This window comes from Balearica regulorum, chromosome 3 (genome assembly GCF_011004875.1).
Source record: "Balearica regulorum gibbericeps isolate bBalReg1 chromosome 3, bBalReg1.pri, whole genome shotgun sequence".
In the NCBI taxonomy this organism is placed as follows: domain Eukaryota; kingdom Metazoa; phylum Chordata; class Aves; order Gruiformes; family Gruidae; genus Balearica; species Balearica regulorum.
The window spans coordinates 24,638,054-24,657,217 of NC_046186.1; the positions used below are offsets into that span (position 1 = coordinate 24,638,054).

General features: G+C 37.1%; 1 protein-coding gene across 1 annotated transcript in view; it reads right to left on the bottom strand.

Moving 5' to 3' along the window:
- The window catches only part of CSMD1 (CUB and Sushi multiple domains 1), a 1,232,729-nt gene that overhangs the window by 407,241 nt on the left and 806,324 nt on the right, over positions 1–19,164 (bottom strand). Inside the window, exon 8 of the mRNA XM_075747278.1 lies at positions 6,612–6,699. Coding sequence (XP_075603393.1) covers positions 6,612–6,699 — 88 coding nt within the window. The remainder of the gene's footprint in view (positions 1–6,611; positions 6,700–19,164) is intronic.

Here is a 19,164-nt window from a genome sequence, read left to right on the forward strand (position 1 = left end):
ATGGGAAATTCGATTCCATCATTACTATATTCATAAGAAACAACTTATACTGTAGGGAATAGGTCTACTATTTAGTTTGTCCACCTTTTAAAGAAGTAAGGCCAGGAATATAAGCAATTGTGATACTAAGTTTCATCCTTTATAACTTCAATGATTTCACAGAGTTATATATTTTTTTAAGAAAATATATAATCACCAATCTATCAGGCAACAAAATTTACTTCATGAATAACTTCAACCTCTCCATATTCTCTTAAACGAGAGAATAAGCAGTTAGATATGGTCATTTGTCAACATGTATGACCATAAAATAATAATTTCAGTAAATTGTGATCATTCATTAAATATTCCTGACCTTGTTGAAATTTCCTTTTAAAAATTTTGTTAATTGATAACTTTTATTAGGACTGAAATTTGACTGTTACACTTGTAATTTTGAAATCTGTCTCTTTGGAATGATTTCTAAATTTTTTTTTTTTAATGAATAATTTATTTGTGATCAATGCTGACCAATATTTATTGAAGAATTAAAAACCTGTATTTATTACTGTGTATCTCAAAGAAAGCTTTCCTAAACACTATTTACATTTCTGCTTCCATTTACTATTTGTGACATTCTTTGTTCCCCATCACAATCAACTGGTTTTGTTGTTAGCTTTCTTACACTTTTAAATCTGTATCTGTTGTAAACTAAGTGATCTTGATAAAGCACATTTCTCACTTTGGTCTTTCTAAGTCATTGAGTCCTAAACATCAGGGGATTGCTAGACGGCAATCAGAAAGCTCAGTGGTTAAAATTGTGCTGTGGAGAATAGCAAATAATCTCATTCACTAACACCCAGCTCATTCTGACCCTTCATGAACAAGTATTCTGTTAGGTTCTCAGAGGATCTCACAAAGAAAAACTATATTATCAACAAATGTTTATGATAGGATCCTTTTTTTTAAATTAAATTTGAATGTGATGCTCCAAATGTAGGAAAGGTTTAAAAACTACTTTTCTTAACACTTGGTTCTTGAGCTGTTAAATGTGAAAAAGTCAGAAGGGTAGGGAAAATACTGGCCCTTTCCTTCAGTAGTTCATGGGAAATCCATAATATCCTTGAAGAGTAATATAATTTTCTAAAATTGCATTTATTTTATATTTGTCATAATCTACTATCCTTCAGAACATTCTTAAAACCCTCAGAAAAATAGACCAAGCATGATTCCAAATACATACCTCAAATTAATAGACAATTAGTTTCTCTTATTGGTAAAGAAAATATTATGATTAATTAATCTGACATTTTAATGCTCTAAACACCTATTTTTAAGATGTATTGTCTCATATTTTCTAAATTATGATCTCTGAAAATTCATTCTATGGAAACGGGGAAAAACCAGCCAGTTACCTAGTTGTGATAAATGTAAGTTGAGAATTGAAGTATTTAAATCATATTGGATAAAGACTTTCCCAGAAGTATAATGATGTGTGAACCAACATGAAAGGTTCAACTTTTCCCTGAAGTTTGCTACTATCAAGACATGTAAGGAGAATTACGAAACTGCGCACATACAAAAAATTAGAGTGAAATGAAATGTATAATTATTGGATGTCTACAGTTGCAATTTATAATTTAACATACTTGATTATTTCCCCCAAGAAAGAAAGAAAGGGGAAAAAAAAACCAGGAGGAATACAAATATTCTGACATCTGATGCAGTAAGTGAAGGATTTCATGTTTAGGCAGGGTTTTGATCATTACAGCAATATTTTAAAAAAAGTAATTAATGGATACATAAAATGTAACACACACATTTAATCTGTACACTTATGATGATTTAATTTGTTTCACTATTATTCTACACAGTATATTGTATTTTTTTCCAAAGCTCTGGAAATAGGTTGTATCTAAGGACTGATAATGTGAACTTCATATATTTCACATGGTGGATCTCATCTTTTGAAATGTTTGATCACAAATTATGTGACACAAAATAAATACACTGACTACAACGTCATAAAAACAAAAAACGTAGCAAACCCACCAAATTAAAGAGCAATGTAGGAACACGAAGTACTCAAAAGTTCCTGAGTGTTAGAATTCGAGGTGGAGAGAAACCTAAATGCCAGCTATAGGCATTGAGAAGTACAATTTTTTGAAAGTCATTTCAAGAATTCTAATTAAACTTCAGGTAGACTACAGAACACTAATAGGTTTTATCAGAATGACTGCCATAGTTCTGTACACAGTTTATATGTGGCCACAATATATGCTATGTCTGCTTTAATATCAGTCAAGAGCCATCCTTTTTGAAGCACCTATTGTGAGAAATCAGGTTTATGCCATGAGTCTGACAACCAATACTTTCAAGAGAATAATTTTAATGCAATTTTAATTCTGTCAAGGCTTACAAAAAAAAAAAAAAAAAAAGGAAAAAAGTATTGAAAAGTTGTAAATACTGCCAAATGGAGGTATGGAGTGTCACAATATAATATATATGAAGGAAATTAAAAGTTTGTGTAAGTAACTGGTTAATAATGAAATGTGTGTGTGTGTGTTATATAATACATATGTTGCAATACATTGCAGATATCTGAATCAACACATATAACTTTAGATGTTTAAGAGATCAGTGCATACTGAGAAATCTTAGGTGATCTGAGTCACTAGAGTATTTTCTGTTTCCAGACAGCCGGATCTATCTAAATAAGCATCTTAGGGGAGGGAAGACACCTGGGCTACACAGTCTACAATAAAAGTCTTTATCCTCTAAGCAACATCCAAATTGCTGATTCTCTCCAATGATTCTGCTTGATATTTTTCCATTAAAAAAGGGAAAAGCAGTATTTTAACTTATTTGATCTGTGATTTCAAAGGAAATTATTACTTCATTTAATTTCCAATCATTAACAATGAATTTTTTTGTTTGTTTGTTTGTTTTTACATATTTACCTCCCTAGTCACTGAGCAAATCTGTGGGCACTGGAGTGTTTTGTTTTGTTAATTCTCTATGCAGACTTTCAAAAGGAGAAAGAAATCAATTTCCTCTTTTTTATTTTTCTATTTTAAATTTGAACTGTATCAAAGCAAAATTTCTGCTTTTATAAAGAAGGCTAGAATTTGACTGAAAGAAGCCATTTTTTAAAAAGAAAAAACATCTGTAAAAATACTAAGCATAAGAAAGTTCATTTAATTTTAAAAAGCTGTTTTGAAAATTTAAAAGCTATTCTTACTACATATGGTAGTGGAATTGTGAAAAATGATTGTATTTTCACAGTACCACACATACCATATAATACTTAGAGAGAGCTGAAATTTTATAGTTTATGTCCATTTCACATTTCATTTAAACAATCTACTGTTCTGAGATCTCACAAAAAAATAAAATGTGATATTGACCCCAAAAGTGTATTGATTATGTGCTCATGCATCTAGCAAAATCTGAGTTGCCATTTCTCCCTCAAAAGGAATCCACTGGATTTTTTTGAAATCATTGAAAATCACCTCCTATACTTCCTGAACTGAACAGAGTAAAAGCGTGGTAGGAGGACAGAATGAAAAGGTTAAGATTTCAATACCTTTTTGTTTGCTTTATGATATTAGAAAGAATGCCATTATTATGCTGAAAACGATTAAACCCTTTTCAAAGAACTTGTCATCACTGAATGAGTTGGGTCTCAGGCTGTCTTGAAAATAAACCCTCTACCTTTCCATCAATCCCACTCACAACATCTTTCAGTAGACTGGAAAAGATTTTGAATAATGTGCATTTTCACATGTTTTAGTTCAGATTAATATCCACAGTTGTCATTCTCCTGACGAGAACAATAGCTCCTTCTGGTGTCTATACTTGCCTCTTAGAAAAGAAAAAACATTGCCTTTCTTTTACTCTCCACTGTATTTTCACTACATTGGAGAAATGCAAGCAACAGCAAATATTAATTTCCCTACTCTTATGGCAGAGCTTGATTTGTCTTTTCAGAGAAAGAAAAACTAAATTCCAGCCAAATTCTCTATTTAAATGTCAAGCTATATATAGATAGCTAAACTTTAAGATAACTAAGATATGTTTTAATAGGTATAAAAAAAAGAAGTTTACAGTACATGAAAAAAAAGTTGCTGTTGCATAATCATTTTTCAGATAACAAGTGAGGTTTAGGAGTAAAATAAAATTTTATTGTTTCTCTCAAATAATATTCAGAATTGGAGGCCCAAAACACAGACACAAATAATAAATGATCAAAGTATATAAATGTTTTTTATTTATCATCTTATATGATGCTATTTTTGAAGACTTTATGCATTCATTTATCCCCATGAACAGTAAGATACATTAGAGACTGTGTTCAAAATACAGTTATGTAAGTTTTGCAAGATTCCTTGACATCAGATTCCCTCAGATATCTTAAAATATACAATGAGCTTTAAAGTTCTTGCACGCTTTCCCTCCTGATATTTTCATGCACATTTTTATTGTTTTATTGTTGGGCTCTCCCATGTTCGGCCTTACACATTTGGATCTTTAGACCTGTTTCACCAAAATTATTTTAGGTCCCTTTCTCTTTCAAATTACAGACTACAGTCTAGAGAGGAAAAGAAGTAATTGTCTCTCTCACCCTATTCCAGCTTACCAGTGCTCTTAAACTTGCCAGTCAATGTGCATGTGCTATTGTTTCTCAAGAATTGTTCATACACCACTGACTTGGACCATAACTAGATGAGAGTCTGCTTGACCCACAGTGTATCAAGAACACACATAATCTGTACAAGATTCACCCCTGGATGGAGATTCCACAAAGTCTCTGGGAAACTTGCTCCAGTGTTTGACCATCCTCATAGTAAAACATTTTTATTTTTTTTTAAAAAATCCTGAATCTAGAAGTAATTTATCATGTCCCAACTTATGTTCATTGCCTCTAGTCCTGTCACTGTCCACCTCTGAGAAAAGTCTGGCTTTTCTCTTCTCTTCATTCTCCTGTTTAGCAGCTGTAGACAGCAACAAGGTCCTTCAGATTCTCTTAAGGCTGAGCAAACCCAGAACTCTCAGCCTCTTCTTATATGTCATGTGCTCAGGCTCCCTCACCATCCTCATCTGCTGAACTTACTCTGGTATCTATATTTAGTGGAGTGAGAATGGTCCCTTCAGGTGTGAATTCATACTATTTTCCATTAAACATTTAGGCTATGGGGTTAACTCTTTCCAGAGATGCTTTTTCCTTTCCATGAACAGAGTGATCCTAGATGCTGCCCTTAATTCTTTCAACTAAGTATTTGATTTGGAGGAATTCAGAAGAGATATGATCTGAATCCTTTATGGTTATGAGGAGAGACTCAAGTGGAGGAGGGAAACTGAGGTGTATCTGCACAAATAGTAAAGTAAAATACTTTCCAAAATAACAGTGGAAGTATACAGGTAACCCTCAGATGAATACCCTCAGACACTTTAATACATCTTGAGAGAGAGTTATAATTTAGTATTCCATTTTTACCTAGTCTTCTGCCAAGTGATGTTTCTCTCCTCAATGCATCAAGCATTAATAAAGACCTAGATAAAAATTACGTTTTGTGTTCCTAAAACAGCAGACCTTTCAACAGCAAGCGCATACTATATTATTGTATCATCCCTTGCAGCAGCTGTACTTTCCAAGTTGAATCAGAATATATAGAACAGGATAATAGCAAACATCTTCTGGATAGTTTGTGTCTCTCTAGCCTATTTACTGAAAAGGTTATTTCACTGCATTATTTTTTAAAACACATTTAACTGCTGCCCTGTTGATAATGAAATCATAACTGCATATAACTAATTCTCTTAATGTCGGAGTTGTTTATGAGTCCTCAAACTCCTTTGAGGTTAAATAGAGAAAAAATCTAAAAAGAGTAGGTCAGTGAGAAATAGAATAGATTTTTAAATTATTTCCTCCTTGTCAGTTGTGCCTTAGCTTGGAAGAACCTTGATTCAGGAGCTAGGTTTGATTAACTTGCTTTCTGGAGTTGCAGTGAACTTTGCACAATTCCCTCTAATTCCTATGAAGTTTTCCTTTCCATTTACTCTTAGATCTGCCTCTCCATTCCCTGCTGAGTAATTTATAAATCTCCACATGAGCTGGAGGCTCCCATCTCCTTCCTTTGACCCTTTTCTCTGCCGCACCTTGAAGTCTCTGCTTTTTTTTCTCCAACAGGGAAAGAGCAACCTTCCTCCTTTCTCCATAGGGGTCCATTTGACCTTATCTTCTTTTTTTTTTAATGAATATAACAAAAGCTCAATACTAAAAAAGCAAGGAGATGGCACTCATCACAGCCTCAGACAATGAATTTGCCAGGTTTCCCAAGCTTTTTAACAACTTTTATATAGTGGGAAAATAGACAATTCTCTCTGCTTCTTCTTCTATGCTTTCTACAGATTAAAGATTATTAAGTTCTAAAATTCCTATTTAAAATGCATTGATTTAAAAAAATAAACAGGAAAAAACAATTCAAGATATGCAATGGACGGAGCTATTTTGACAATGACTCAGCACATTTAAAACTAGAGAAAGAATACATATCTGTAGTCTCATGTTGTGTATGCATGCAACAGGAAATACCTTCCTTTTGGTCATATAGAAAACTAAACGTGCCTACCTGAAGTCAGAGCCCACTCTTTTCCCATTTTCAGGAATTCCAGGATCAGGACATGTATCAGATGCAACTGCATCCCCACCCTGGGTCACTGCAAAGTAAAGGAAAAAAAAAAAAAAGTTACACATGCAGCTGTAAATAAAGATTGACTCTTTTCCCATACATTAACTTCCATGGCCTGAATTTAACCATATGCATAGTCTTTTTTTTTTTTTTTTTGAAACAGTATAAATTATGACTAAAAAGAAACCCTATATAATTGATTTCTTGGTTGTATTGTTTATTTTCTTTGGTTATGACAAAAAACATGTTTTGTTTCTGTGGGAAAATAAATGATTGATTTCCCATTTTTTTATGGATCTACTAGGATCCATAGCTTTTCTCAGGGAAAACAACATTTTGTAAAGTCACCTTCTCAAATATTCATACCACACCATTGTAAGATTAAGATAGTATAAGAAAATAAAATCTCATTTCAGCTTCTGTCCATAATAAGACTTGAAATAGACAAAAGCCAAGAACACAACTGTAATACATATTTTTATGAAGATAAAGTTCATCTCAAAAATATACAGAAAACCCCACAGAGCAATGCATTTGTAAACAGCTGAATATGTAAACGAGGCTCAAATCTCTATTCTGTACTTTCATGTAGGAATAGAAAGAAAAGGCATCCTGTACTGTTCCATTCCTTTTGTCCTCTGTTCTTTCTCCTACCAGACTGTCAGATATTTAAATAATACTAGGTATATAAACTTACAGAATCATAGAATCATAGAATGGTTTGGGTTAGGAGGGACCTCAAAAGATCATCCAGTTTCAACCCCCCTGCTGCGGGGCAGGGACACCCTCCACTAGACCAGGCTGCCCAAACCCCCATCCAACATGGTCTTAAACACTTCCGGGGATGGAGCCTCCACAACCTCTCTGCACAACCTCTTCCAGTGCCTCACCACCCTCACAGTAAAGAATTTCTTTCTAACATCTCATCTAAATCAACCCTCCTTCAGCTTGAGCCCATTATCCCTTGTCCTGTCACTACACTCCCTGATAAACAGTCCATCACCATCTTTCCTGTAGGCCCCTTCAGGTACTGGTAAGCCACAATTAGATCTCCCTGGAGCCTTCTCTTCTCCAGGCTGAACAATCCCAACTCGCTCAGCCTGTCCTCACAGGAGAGGTGCTCCAGCCCTCTGAACATCTTCGTGGCCCTCCTCTGGTCTCTCTCCAACAGCTCCATGTCTCTCCTCTACTGGGGCCCCCAGAGCTGGATGCAGTAATCCAGGTGGGCTCTCACAAGAGCAGAGTAGAGGGGCAGGATCACCTCCCTCGACCTGCTGGTCACGTTTCTTTTGATGCAGCCCAGGACATGGTTGGCTTTCTGGGCTGTAAGCGCACACTGCCAGCTCACGTTGAGCTTCTCATCAATCAATACCCCCAAGTCCTTCTCCTCGGGGCTGCTTTCAATCCATTCCTCGCCCAGCCCATAGTTGTGCTTGGGATTGCGCCAACCCATGTGCAGGACCTTGCACTTGGCCTTGTTGAACTTCACGCGGCTCTCACGGGCCCACCTCTCCAGCCTCTCAAGGTCCCTCTGGATGGCATCCCTTCCCTCCAGCGTGTCGACCACACCATGCAGCTTGGTGTCATCGACAAACTTGCTGAGGGTACACTCGATCCCAACGTCCATGTTGCCGACAAAGATGTTAAACAGTGCCGGTCCCAGTACCAACCCCTGAGGAACACCACTCGTCACCGTTCTCCACTTGGACATTGAGCCGTTGATCACAACCCTTTGAGTGCCACCATCCAGCCAATTCCTTATCCACTGAGTGGTCTATCCATCGAATCCATGTCCCTCCAATTTAGAGACAAGGATGTTGTGCGGAACAGTGTCAAATGCCTTGCACAAGTCCAGGTAGATGACATCAGTTGCCCTTCCCTTGTCCACCAACGCTGTAACCCCATCATAGAAGGTCACCAATTTTGTCAGGCACGATTTGCCCCTAATAAAGCTGTGTTGGCTGTCACCAATCACCTCCTTGTTTTCCATGTGCCTGAGCATAGTCTCCAGGAGGATCTGCCCCATGATCTTGCCAGGCACAGAGGTGAGACTGACCGGCCTGTAGTTCCCTGGGTCTTCCTTTTTAACCTTTCTTAAAAATGAGGGTTATGTTCCCCCTCTTCCAGTCAGCGGGAACTTTGCTGGACTGCCAGGACTTCTCAAATATGATGGAGAGTGGCCTGGCCACTTCATCCGCCAGTTCCCTCAAGACCCACGGATGCAACTCATCAGGTCCCATGGACTTGTGCACCTTCAGGTTCCTTAGATAGTCTCAAACCTGATCTTCTCCTACAGTGGGCGGTTCTGCATTCTCCCAGTCCCTGCCTTCTGTGACCTGGGCAGTGTGGCTCAAGCACTTGCCAGTGAAGACTGAGGCAAAGAAGTTGTTGAGTTCCTCAGCCTTCTCCATGTCCTGGGTAACCAGGTCACCTGTTTCATTCCGGAGGGGACCCACATTTTCCCTCATCCTCCTCTTATCACTGACATACCTATAGAAGCTTTTCTTGTTGTCCTTGACATCCCTGGCCAGATTTAATTCTATCAGGGCTTTGGCCTTCCTAACCTGCTCCCTGGCTGCTCAGACAGTTTCTCTGTATTCTTCCCAGGCTTCCTGCCCTTGCTTCCAGCCTCTGTAGGCTTCTTCTTTTTGTTTGACTTTGCCCAGGAGCTCCTTGTTCATCCATGGGGGCCTCTTGGTGGATTTGCTTGACTTGCTCTTTGTTGGGATGCATCACTCCTGAGCTTGGAGGAGGTGACCCTTGAATATTAGCCAGCTGTCATGGGCCTCTCTTCCTTCCAGGGCTTTGTCCCCTGGTATTCTACCAAGCAGATCCCTGAAGAGGCCAAAGTCTGCTCTGCTGAAGTCCAGGGTAGTGAGGTTGCTGAGTGCTTTCCTCACTGCCTTGAGGATCATGAATTCCACCATTTTGTGGTCACTGCAGCCAAGGCTGTCCTTGAGCTTGACATCCCCTACCAGGCCCTCCTTATTGGTGAGAATAAGGTCCAGCATGGCACCTCTCCTCATGGGGTCCTCTATCACTTGGAGGAGAAAGTTATCATTGGCACATTCCAGGAACTTCCTGGATTGCTTACGCTCAGCTGCATTGTCCCTCCAGCAGATGTCAGGGTGGTTGAAGTCCCCCATAAGGACCAGGGCTTGTGAGCATGAGGCTCCTCCTGTCTGCCTATAGAGGACTTCATCTGCTCAGTCCCCCTGGTCAGGTGGCCTGCAGCATACCCCTGCTGTGATGTCCCCTGCCCCAGCCCTCCCTTTAATCCTGACCCATAGGCTCTCAGTCAGCTCCTCCTCCATCCCCACATGGAGCTCCATGCACTCCAGCTGGTCGTTGACATAGAGGGTGACGCCCCCTCCTCTCCTGCCCTGCCTGTCCTTCCTAAAGAGCCGGTACCATATAGTCCTTTACCATTATAGCCTGTACCATTATAGTCCTTTCAAAACTCAAAACGATTTGAACGTTCAATTTTCACTTTTTTTTCCTTCTTCATTTGTAAAGAGGTATATAAGGAATATGTGGAAATACAAGCAATTAATCATAAAGAAAAGATATAAACTAACAGAGCACAACACTGTGAATATAAGAAAACCTGAATACACATGGGCTTTCTGTCCTGCACATACGCATATGTGTGTCCATATATGGTTACATGCCTCCTGTTTTTCTGTTTCCTCCACAGAAGAATAGAGTTAGAAATTTGTGGATCACATTTTTAATCTTGAAATATTTGTGGGTGTGTTGGTTTTGCGTGGCAAGGTTTTGGTAGCGGGGGGGCTACAGGGGGGGCTTCTGTCAGAAGCTGCTAGAAGCTTCCCCTGTGTCTGACAGAGCCAATGCCAGCTGGCTCCAAGAGGGACCCGCCGCTGGCCAAGGCCAAGCCAATCAGCGCCTCTGTGATAACATATTTAAGACAGAGAAAAACAGTTAGAGAGTGCTTTTGCAGCCAGAGAGAGGACTGAGAAGATGTAAGAAACTCTGCAGACACCAAGGTCAGTGCAGAAGGAGGGGCAGGAGGTGCTCCAGGTGCTGGAGCAAGATTCCCCTGCAGCCCGTGGTGAAGACCATGGTGAAGCAGGCTGTCCCCCTGCAGCCCATGGAGGGAGGATGAGGGGGTGTAGAGATTCCACCTGCAGCCCGTGGAGGACCCCACGCCAGAGCAGGTGGAGGCACCTGAAGGAGGCTGTGACCCCGTGGGAAGCCCATGCTGGAGCAAGCTCCTGGCAGGACCTGTGGCCCCGTGGAGAGAGGAACCAATGCCAGAGCAGGTTTGCTGACAGGACTTGTGACCCCGTGGGGGACCCACGCTGCAGCAGTCTGCTCCTGAAGGTCTGCACCCCGTGGAGGAGACTCACGTTGGAGAAGGTCGTGAAGGACTGTCTCCCGTGAGAGGGACCCCACGCTGGAGCGGGGGAACGATGAGTCCTCCCCCTGAGGATGAAGAAGTGGCAGAAACACCGCGTGATGAACTGACCGTAACCTGTGCCGCTGGGGGGGGTGGAGGTTGAAGCCGGGAGTGAAGTTGAGCCCAGGAAGATGGGAGGGGTGGGGGGAGGTGTTTTTAAGATTTGGTTTTATTTCTCATTCCTCTACTCTGTTTTGCTCGTGATGATAATTAGAGAATGATCTCTCCCTGTCCTTATCTCGACCCATAAGTTTTTTTTTTCATTGTACCTTTTCTCCCCTGTCTAGTGAAGGAGGGGAGTGATAGAGCAGCTCTAGTGGGCACCTGGCCCCCAGCCAGGGTCAACCCACCGCAGTGGGAAACCCTTAAGGACAGGGCAGAACGTTCTTTCTGAATGATAAAAAAAAAAGTTAGTTGGAATATTTTGGCTGCACAAAATGAACTACCCAAGCCTGAGTGGATTACTGCTGACAGTGTTACAGCTGAAAGGTGATGAAAGATTAGATGTAAAAAGTGGCTGGTTTTCCCACACAGTGATATGCTTTCAAACTGAATACAGTGGCAAGAGTGGTGACAAGCAGGATACATACAATCAGATGGTAAGAGCTATAAATCTTTATGTCTGTTTTGGCAGCATCAGGGACAATTAATTTATATACAAATCCAAAGTTTTACAAGAGAAAATTTAAAGAAAAAAATCCAAACAAAACACCACCTGCATTACAATACTACAAAAATATCACTAAGACATGGCACTTGTAAGTACCAAAATGCTTGATCTGAGCATAGACTATTCTTAAAGTAGAGAAAGTGCAATAATTACAGTATATTTCAACATTCGTCTACATTCTTTTTTTTTTTAATTTATTTTGGTATATAGAATGTTTTAAAAATATAGGAAAGGAAAGGAATCATCTCTTTCTTCCTATCTTTTTAACACTACTTATTGTGTTGTATATTGTTTGTCCCAGAAATCTTTCTTTAAACTAGATGAAAAATGATTATGATAATTTCAGAAATGTTTTTGCAAATAAAATTAAAAATATGATTTTTTATTTAAAAAATGTTTCCCAATAAATAAAAAACCCAAGTATGAGTAAAATTCCAGTTCAGCTGGACAAAAGTATAGCATCTGGAATTCACCATCTTGAAAACACTCCAGACCATGAGCCAAATCCTGCTAATTTCACTAGTATTAGATTGATAAAGATTTTTGTGTGCATGTGTGTGCATAAGGGCTTTCATACAAATTTATACTTGCTAGTAAACACACATTTTATTCTAACAATTTAATTTTGTAGTTTCTTAGGAAGCATCATCACTGAAATGCTGTTGCACAGTCAAAAACTGATCTTGCTAGAAAAGCAGCATGCTTGTCCACTTATGTTTCTTAAATGTTTTTCCTATTAAAATTTATTCAATTTTCTCTGAAGAAAAAAATCAAATATTCACTACTTTTAGCGCAGAAGTGAAGCTATGTTAGGAAAATGAGGTTCAATTTTAACTACTGAATTAACAAAACACAAAAACAAGCAATATGACTGGTACGGTTATTCAACATATCAAGTTTACTAAACTTGAACTTTATGGTAACTACTGTAACACCAGGTGTAGAATACTGCGTTTGCTATCATGTTTTAAGTACAAACACATTGCAGTGAAGCTACCTCCTTTTACAGACATACATAAAAAATGCGTAAATTTTTTGTTTGGGACACCAGTAAATGTTGACTGAGACCTTACTCATAGCACAGAATGAAGTAATCTCTGCAGATGGATGATGACCTTAGCAAAATTTTCTTCTCAGCCACTACCTTCCTCTGTCAAGACATCCTCACACCAGTATCAGGGAAGGGTGATTCAGGCTATCATTTACCCAGAGAAATACTGTCTCTCGCAACAGAGCAGGTATCTTATATCTGGGACTCAGCACATCTTCCTGGATGTCTCCAGGCCTTGTTAAACATGGCCCAGGTTTTAGCTTCTACTTTCCCCAATGAACTGTGAAGTGTTTTTTAACAGATGGTGGTTGCATGACATGCTGTCATAACAAAATAAATCCAATTCCCTGTAAAACAAACCTGTCTGATTTTATCTTTCTGGATGGGAAAAAAGGAACAAATTTCTCAAATTAGTGAAACCATTTATTACCTTTAGTGGTTAAGGGACACCAGGGACTTTAGTGCATTCGTAGATGTATGTATATACTTCTACACGTATATGCTTAAAACCTTTACATGCCAGTATTTTGGCAGGTATTTTTAAAAATCAGATTTTAAGATTTTTTAATCTCCAACATTTGTTATCATTCAGACTGAAAATAGATGAAAAGATGCCGAAGTGAATCCCTGTCAGAGACCTTTATCTCCCTGTGTTTCAACCCTGTCAAATTTCCCCTTTATCCACCACTATGAAGTATTATCTACTGCTACTGAGATCCATAACACATCGGAGGAGAAAGTATCATCTTTGATTTGAGTATCTCACTTCCAAAATATGTTTAAACCTTGCAGTCTCTTTCTGAAAGCATCTCTTAGACATGTCATCTACTATTCATCTAGTCACATGGCCAATCTTTCACTGTTTTACCTTTAAAGAAAAAGACTTTTTTATAACCTTGAAAGACCCATGTCTTAACCTGTTTGTACTCTTTCAAAATGATACAGTATAGAGTTTCATTTACACAGGGTATTATAAAGTGTTACGTGCTTTTTGCATCGTTCTTCTGATTTTTCCTTCTTTATCGAATCAAACTTCAATTATCTTTATTTTCAAAGCTCATTCACAGCCTATATGTATTTTAACTATCATCTCAATTTTCAATTTTACAATTTTAAAATTTTGAAACAATGAAGGTATTAAGGACAATGGAAGGTAATTTTCCTATTTAAAGCTCGCAAAATTTAGATATAAATATCAACTATGCAGAAACTTTGGCACAGCTATGCACTAATTAGTAGCATTTATCTTAAAGCATTAACAATGTTCCTCTGTATTGTGAATATAAACTAAACATTTATAAGCCTGTATTTATGATAAATAAATTTAGGATCAGTCTACATAATACCAGTCTCTCTCAGTATATTCTTAGTACATTCTCACTATACTCTCTCTGTTTTAAAAAGAAGTTTAAGAGTATATAATCCTGGCAAATATCAAAGTAAGATATTGCTTTACATAGATAATTCTTCACAATGTATCCCAGTTGCACACAGTTCTTCAAGGAACCATCAGCTAGAGAAAACAGTGCATGTTCTATGAGAATAACATCAGAAAAAGTATTTGAAGTCACAAGGTAGGGAGAACAGTGAGGAAAGATTCTAGTCAGGTTTTTGGTTTTGTTTTTTGGTTTTGTTTTTTAGTTTGTTTGTTGGGTTTTTTTTTTTTTAATATTAGTTACTGTAGAGTCTAACAGAACTCTGTTTTTCTCTTTTTTTAAAAGAGGGTTTGAGAACATCAAAGGTGCTTCAACCACCAGACATGTCTTTAGTACAGAGACAGAGCATTCTCGGTGGATGCAACTTAACTCTGGAACTTCTCAACATGCCATGCTATTATATACTGCAAAACTGATGTATTCTCAGGCATTTCTGCAGGAACAGTTGAAATGAAACTGTGAGTTATTAATGTGATGGACAGTTTTTCAGTCTATGTACAACCTCTATAGTTAAGACTGGTGATTTAAATTTCTATTTGATAACACAAATCTATTGCTTCTTTACTGACTGAGAATCAAAGAACATGATTTCTTCCATTTTCTCAGTTGGGATCATGTGGAGTAGAGTTTCCACAGCTTTGGAGGTCATCTTTTTTGTTTTACTTGGTATATAACATCGTAAGAATAGAGGTCCTTTAAGATGTTTCACATGTTCTGATTCTAACACAATAGTACAGAACAAAGACTGGCAGTAACTGTAAACAGAAATCAGACTTTAAAAACTTGTAATCATAATAATAAACAATTAGCAGATACATTAACATCCTAATTTAGCTCAGCATTTGTGAAGTGTTTGACTTTAATCAAGGAGCAATATTAAACAGGAGGAAGGGATGGTGCAACATATGTTTCATGCAGCAAGACGAGCAACATGAGATCTCCCTTATTATAATTTTGGTTCTACTCCAGGCAAGCTGCACTGCTTTAGATGCATTTGGAATCTGAATATACATTAATGATCTACTCATGCTTATGTAAAGCATGTGTTGAAATGCTTTGAAGGGCTGGACTATACCTAATATATTATGTATAGATGCATTACACTGCATATCTTTCTTCAGTAGCCATTAGGTTAGTAACAAATATTTGGTGTTCATGCTTCAGGCTGCAATACCTACAATTTTAAACTTAACAAGTTTGGGCAGTCTATTTGGACATTTACTCATTCTCCTAGTGATATCACCTACCTATATAAAGGTTATGTATTTATAAATACATAAACTCAGGAACACTCATTTCTTCAACAATTTGTTTTGAATAACTTTCAAATTAAATGAAAAAATTGCAAGAATCATCTACAAGAAGGCCTTGTCAAATACTATGTAGAGGCTAGAAAAAAGACAAGACCCTAAAATCCACTGTGGAAAGATATTATAAAAAATGTCAGTTTTTCTAGAGCAGACTGACAAGTTTGTAAACTGAACAAGACTTCACAATGAATGAATACTTTATCTCTCTGTTTTGATGAAAATAAAAGCTGACATATGTAAATATCAACCTCTTTCCAGCCAAGAAGTCACACACGCATGCAATGACACTGTATCAATGAAACAAGAAAATAGATGCACTAATTACTGTATTAGAGCCACATCTTGATTATTCGTTAAGCTCCTTAGATTTACATTTATTTACATTTGAATTTTTAAAGAGGTTGATTCATATTAAAAAAAATTTAACAGTTCCAGACATAATTTTGGTCATTAAATTATTATGCTTCAAAAGTGAATCCAAAACATTTCAATTATTCTTTATCAAGTGTACTAGAAATTACTTGTTTCACATAGCAATGAATAATGTGGTGGCTGGAAAAGAAAAAAGAAATATACTTAATGTCTTGACATGACAATATATGGAGAAAAGGTATAAAAGATTATCATTGTATAAAAGGACTGAATATACTGGAGTTGTTTTGATTTTAGAAAGTTGGAATTAATGGATGAAAAGAAAGATTTTAGAGCACAAAAGCTTCAATCCACAAACACATTCACAGGCAGAATTAATTGAATGAAATTTTCTGCCGTAAGTTTTGCTGCATTTGTTCTAAAATGTCAGTTACCCCCATCCTGAAGATAATTTCAAGCTTTCAAAGGCTTTGACTTATCCAGATCAAAATAAAAGAATGAATTTGAGAGTAATTTTAATGGTCAGACTGCATATACAGCAGGAGGTCTTTTTTTGTTTGCAAAGACATTTATTAGGAGACTTCTCATGTGCTGCACTTCTTAGCAGCATATAAGCTTTAGCCATTTCAAGATAGTGTCTTACTGAAAGTAATAGGGCAGCCTGTTAGGGTCATGATTAAACATACATATAAACAATGTCTTTGCATACACCAAATCATCTGTATTAGATTTTATTTTTAAAACTATGACATGGTCAGAAAAGGACAATTCAGTTTGTTTTACATGAAAATACACATTTAAAAGTCACACAAATATTTTAACAATTTTAGTCTACATAATTCTGACTCCATTAAAACAAGTAATTGTTTTGTCTATTGAACACCTCACCAAATTAGAGGAAATGAATTGGATTTAAAAACTCCTTCTCCCCCCCGGCCCGTGATATCTCTTTCGTAGAAAAATATAAATGAAAAGTATTAAGTTGGGACCCTAATAAATGAGATACAAGGGCATTACTTATATGGGTATATGAAAGTATATGCTTAGTAACAGATATTACCTTATAATAAAATAACATCACAGACATGATAAAAAATACAGATTTGAGTAGAAATAATAGCTGCAAACAAAATATCATGACTATATATATATATATGTTTCAACTGGACAAAGAAATACAAAGAGCGCTATATAATATTTTTTTCCATACAATTTCATCCAGGCTTATAGGAGACAGGAAAACTACCATTAGCAAAATGAGTTGATGATCCATATGCTCCATCATAAGCTTTAAGTAGAAATAACATAACACTGGTCTGTTTGTTACAGACAACAGAAACAAACCTGCATGAAACTTATTCAAATGAAGAAGTGGTAGGTTACTGAAATCCAGAAAGACAGAAAAGAAGAAAGAGCTAAACAAGGAAGGACATGTAATGAAAGTTTTGAAGTTCAACAACATAACTACTTTCGAAGCTAGTTCAAACTTTTTTCCTGAATTTACCTATGAACTGACTATACTATTTAAATACTACTGAAAAGGAAAATATGGTCGTGTTGACACCAGATGATATAAGTGCATAAGGCCATTCTGGGCAGTTATACAAGGAAAAACCGTTATCCAAAACCTGCCCAAGTGAATCTGGGCCCAGAACACTCTTATAGATGGCATTTTGTTTCTTCAAAATGATTAACACTTCTTCCAAAGTATTGTTCTGATAGTTCACCAAACCATAGGCAGCTGCTACCTTTCATTTAAATCTGAAGTTCTGCAGTATTTCTCATTATAATAGTATATTAGCTTTGAAAATTTGTAAGGAAAGTTTAACCATCCCTCTTGTTTTAAAAAGTCAGATAAAAAAAAAAAAAAACCAACAACATTTCTGTAACAGAAACTTTAAAACCCCCTATCATTTTCATATACTAAAGATAATTATTTTAGGGTGGGGTTTTTTAATAAGCATAAGCTCTAGCACCTTCACGCATTGGGAAATCATCATCCCACTAGATTGCAACTGTCAACACTTGGTTAAAATGCAGGATCTCTGTAGTTTACTGATTTATTTATTTATGGCACTCCTTTCTCCAGCAGCTGGGGATTTCTATCAGTAGCCTTATACTTCCTATAACTGAAATTGCTGGTATGTCCCACTTATCCTTGTTATTCCTTAGTGATTACAAGGCCTGAGAACAGCTTGCCCTTACATAAATCCAATTTTGCCCATTCTTAGAGAGTGAAACAGCAGTTAAAAAAAAGAAAAAAAAAGTTTTTTTCTCACTTTGCTTTGTTTTGGTTTGGTTTCCCAAGGGAATTTGGCCAACTCTCTTTTGCATCCATCTCTGTTTTCAGCAGCTGAAGATTTGTTCAGCTTAATGAAACAACTTAAGTCTCAGCAGATGCATAGCTTTCAGTCAGTCTGGGAGCTTATTAGTCCAGCTTTTCTCAAAGTCTTGAAGAGCCTGCTCACTCATAACAACATTTGTTTTTCTATTATTTACCTCTAGATCAATAAAGCTGTTTAAATAAATGTATTTTCGCATAGCTAAGAAATTCAACATTTGGGAATTGTGGGGAGAAATTGTCAAATACTTACCTTTTTAGTGTAATTAAACATTTGGATTTTAGCCTGATTAAAATACTTCTTAAAGGATTGAGGTGAAAGGATCAATTTTGGTTTTAGCAGTAAGTTGTAATTTAAATATATTTTCCCTATAAAATAGAATATATTCAGAACTGGAATATATTCTATGTCCCCCATTTCCATAGGGAAATTGCTACAAGTTGCACAAAAGCTACAGTTCAGAATCAGATGCATTCACCATATATATTTGGAGGGGGGAGAACTGGTTGAGGTCTTCCACAATGCACGGGCAGTTATGCAAACCTCCTAAGATACTGTTTGGCTCATTAAAGATAAAGCTGCATCATGAAAGATGGAGACTCCTAAGATAATTGCAAACACCAGATTTGCACAGGTGTTGAATTCATCAGACCCTAGGAACAGACTACTGAGCTTGCAAAAAACCAGGACAACCATACTGAAAGCATGCGTCTGATTGCCTTCAAGGGATGGTCCGCACACAGTAAGCTACTGTTGCCAACAAGTACTGCTAACTTCAGTGCGAGAAAACTCTGATGGCTCTAAAAAGCTGAAATTTTTCCAGTGAGTGAAGTTCACTCACCAATGATTCAATACAGTTCCACCAGATGGAATGTATAAGTTTACATTATGC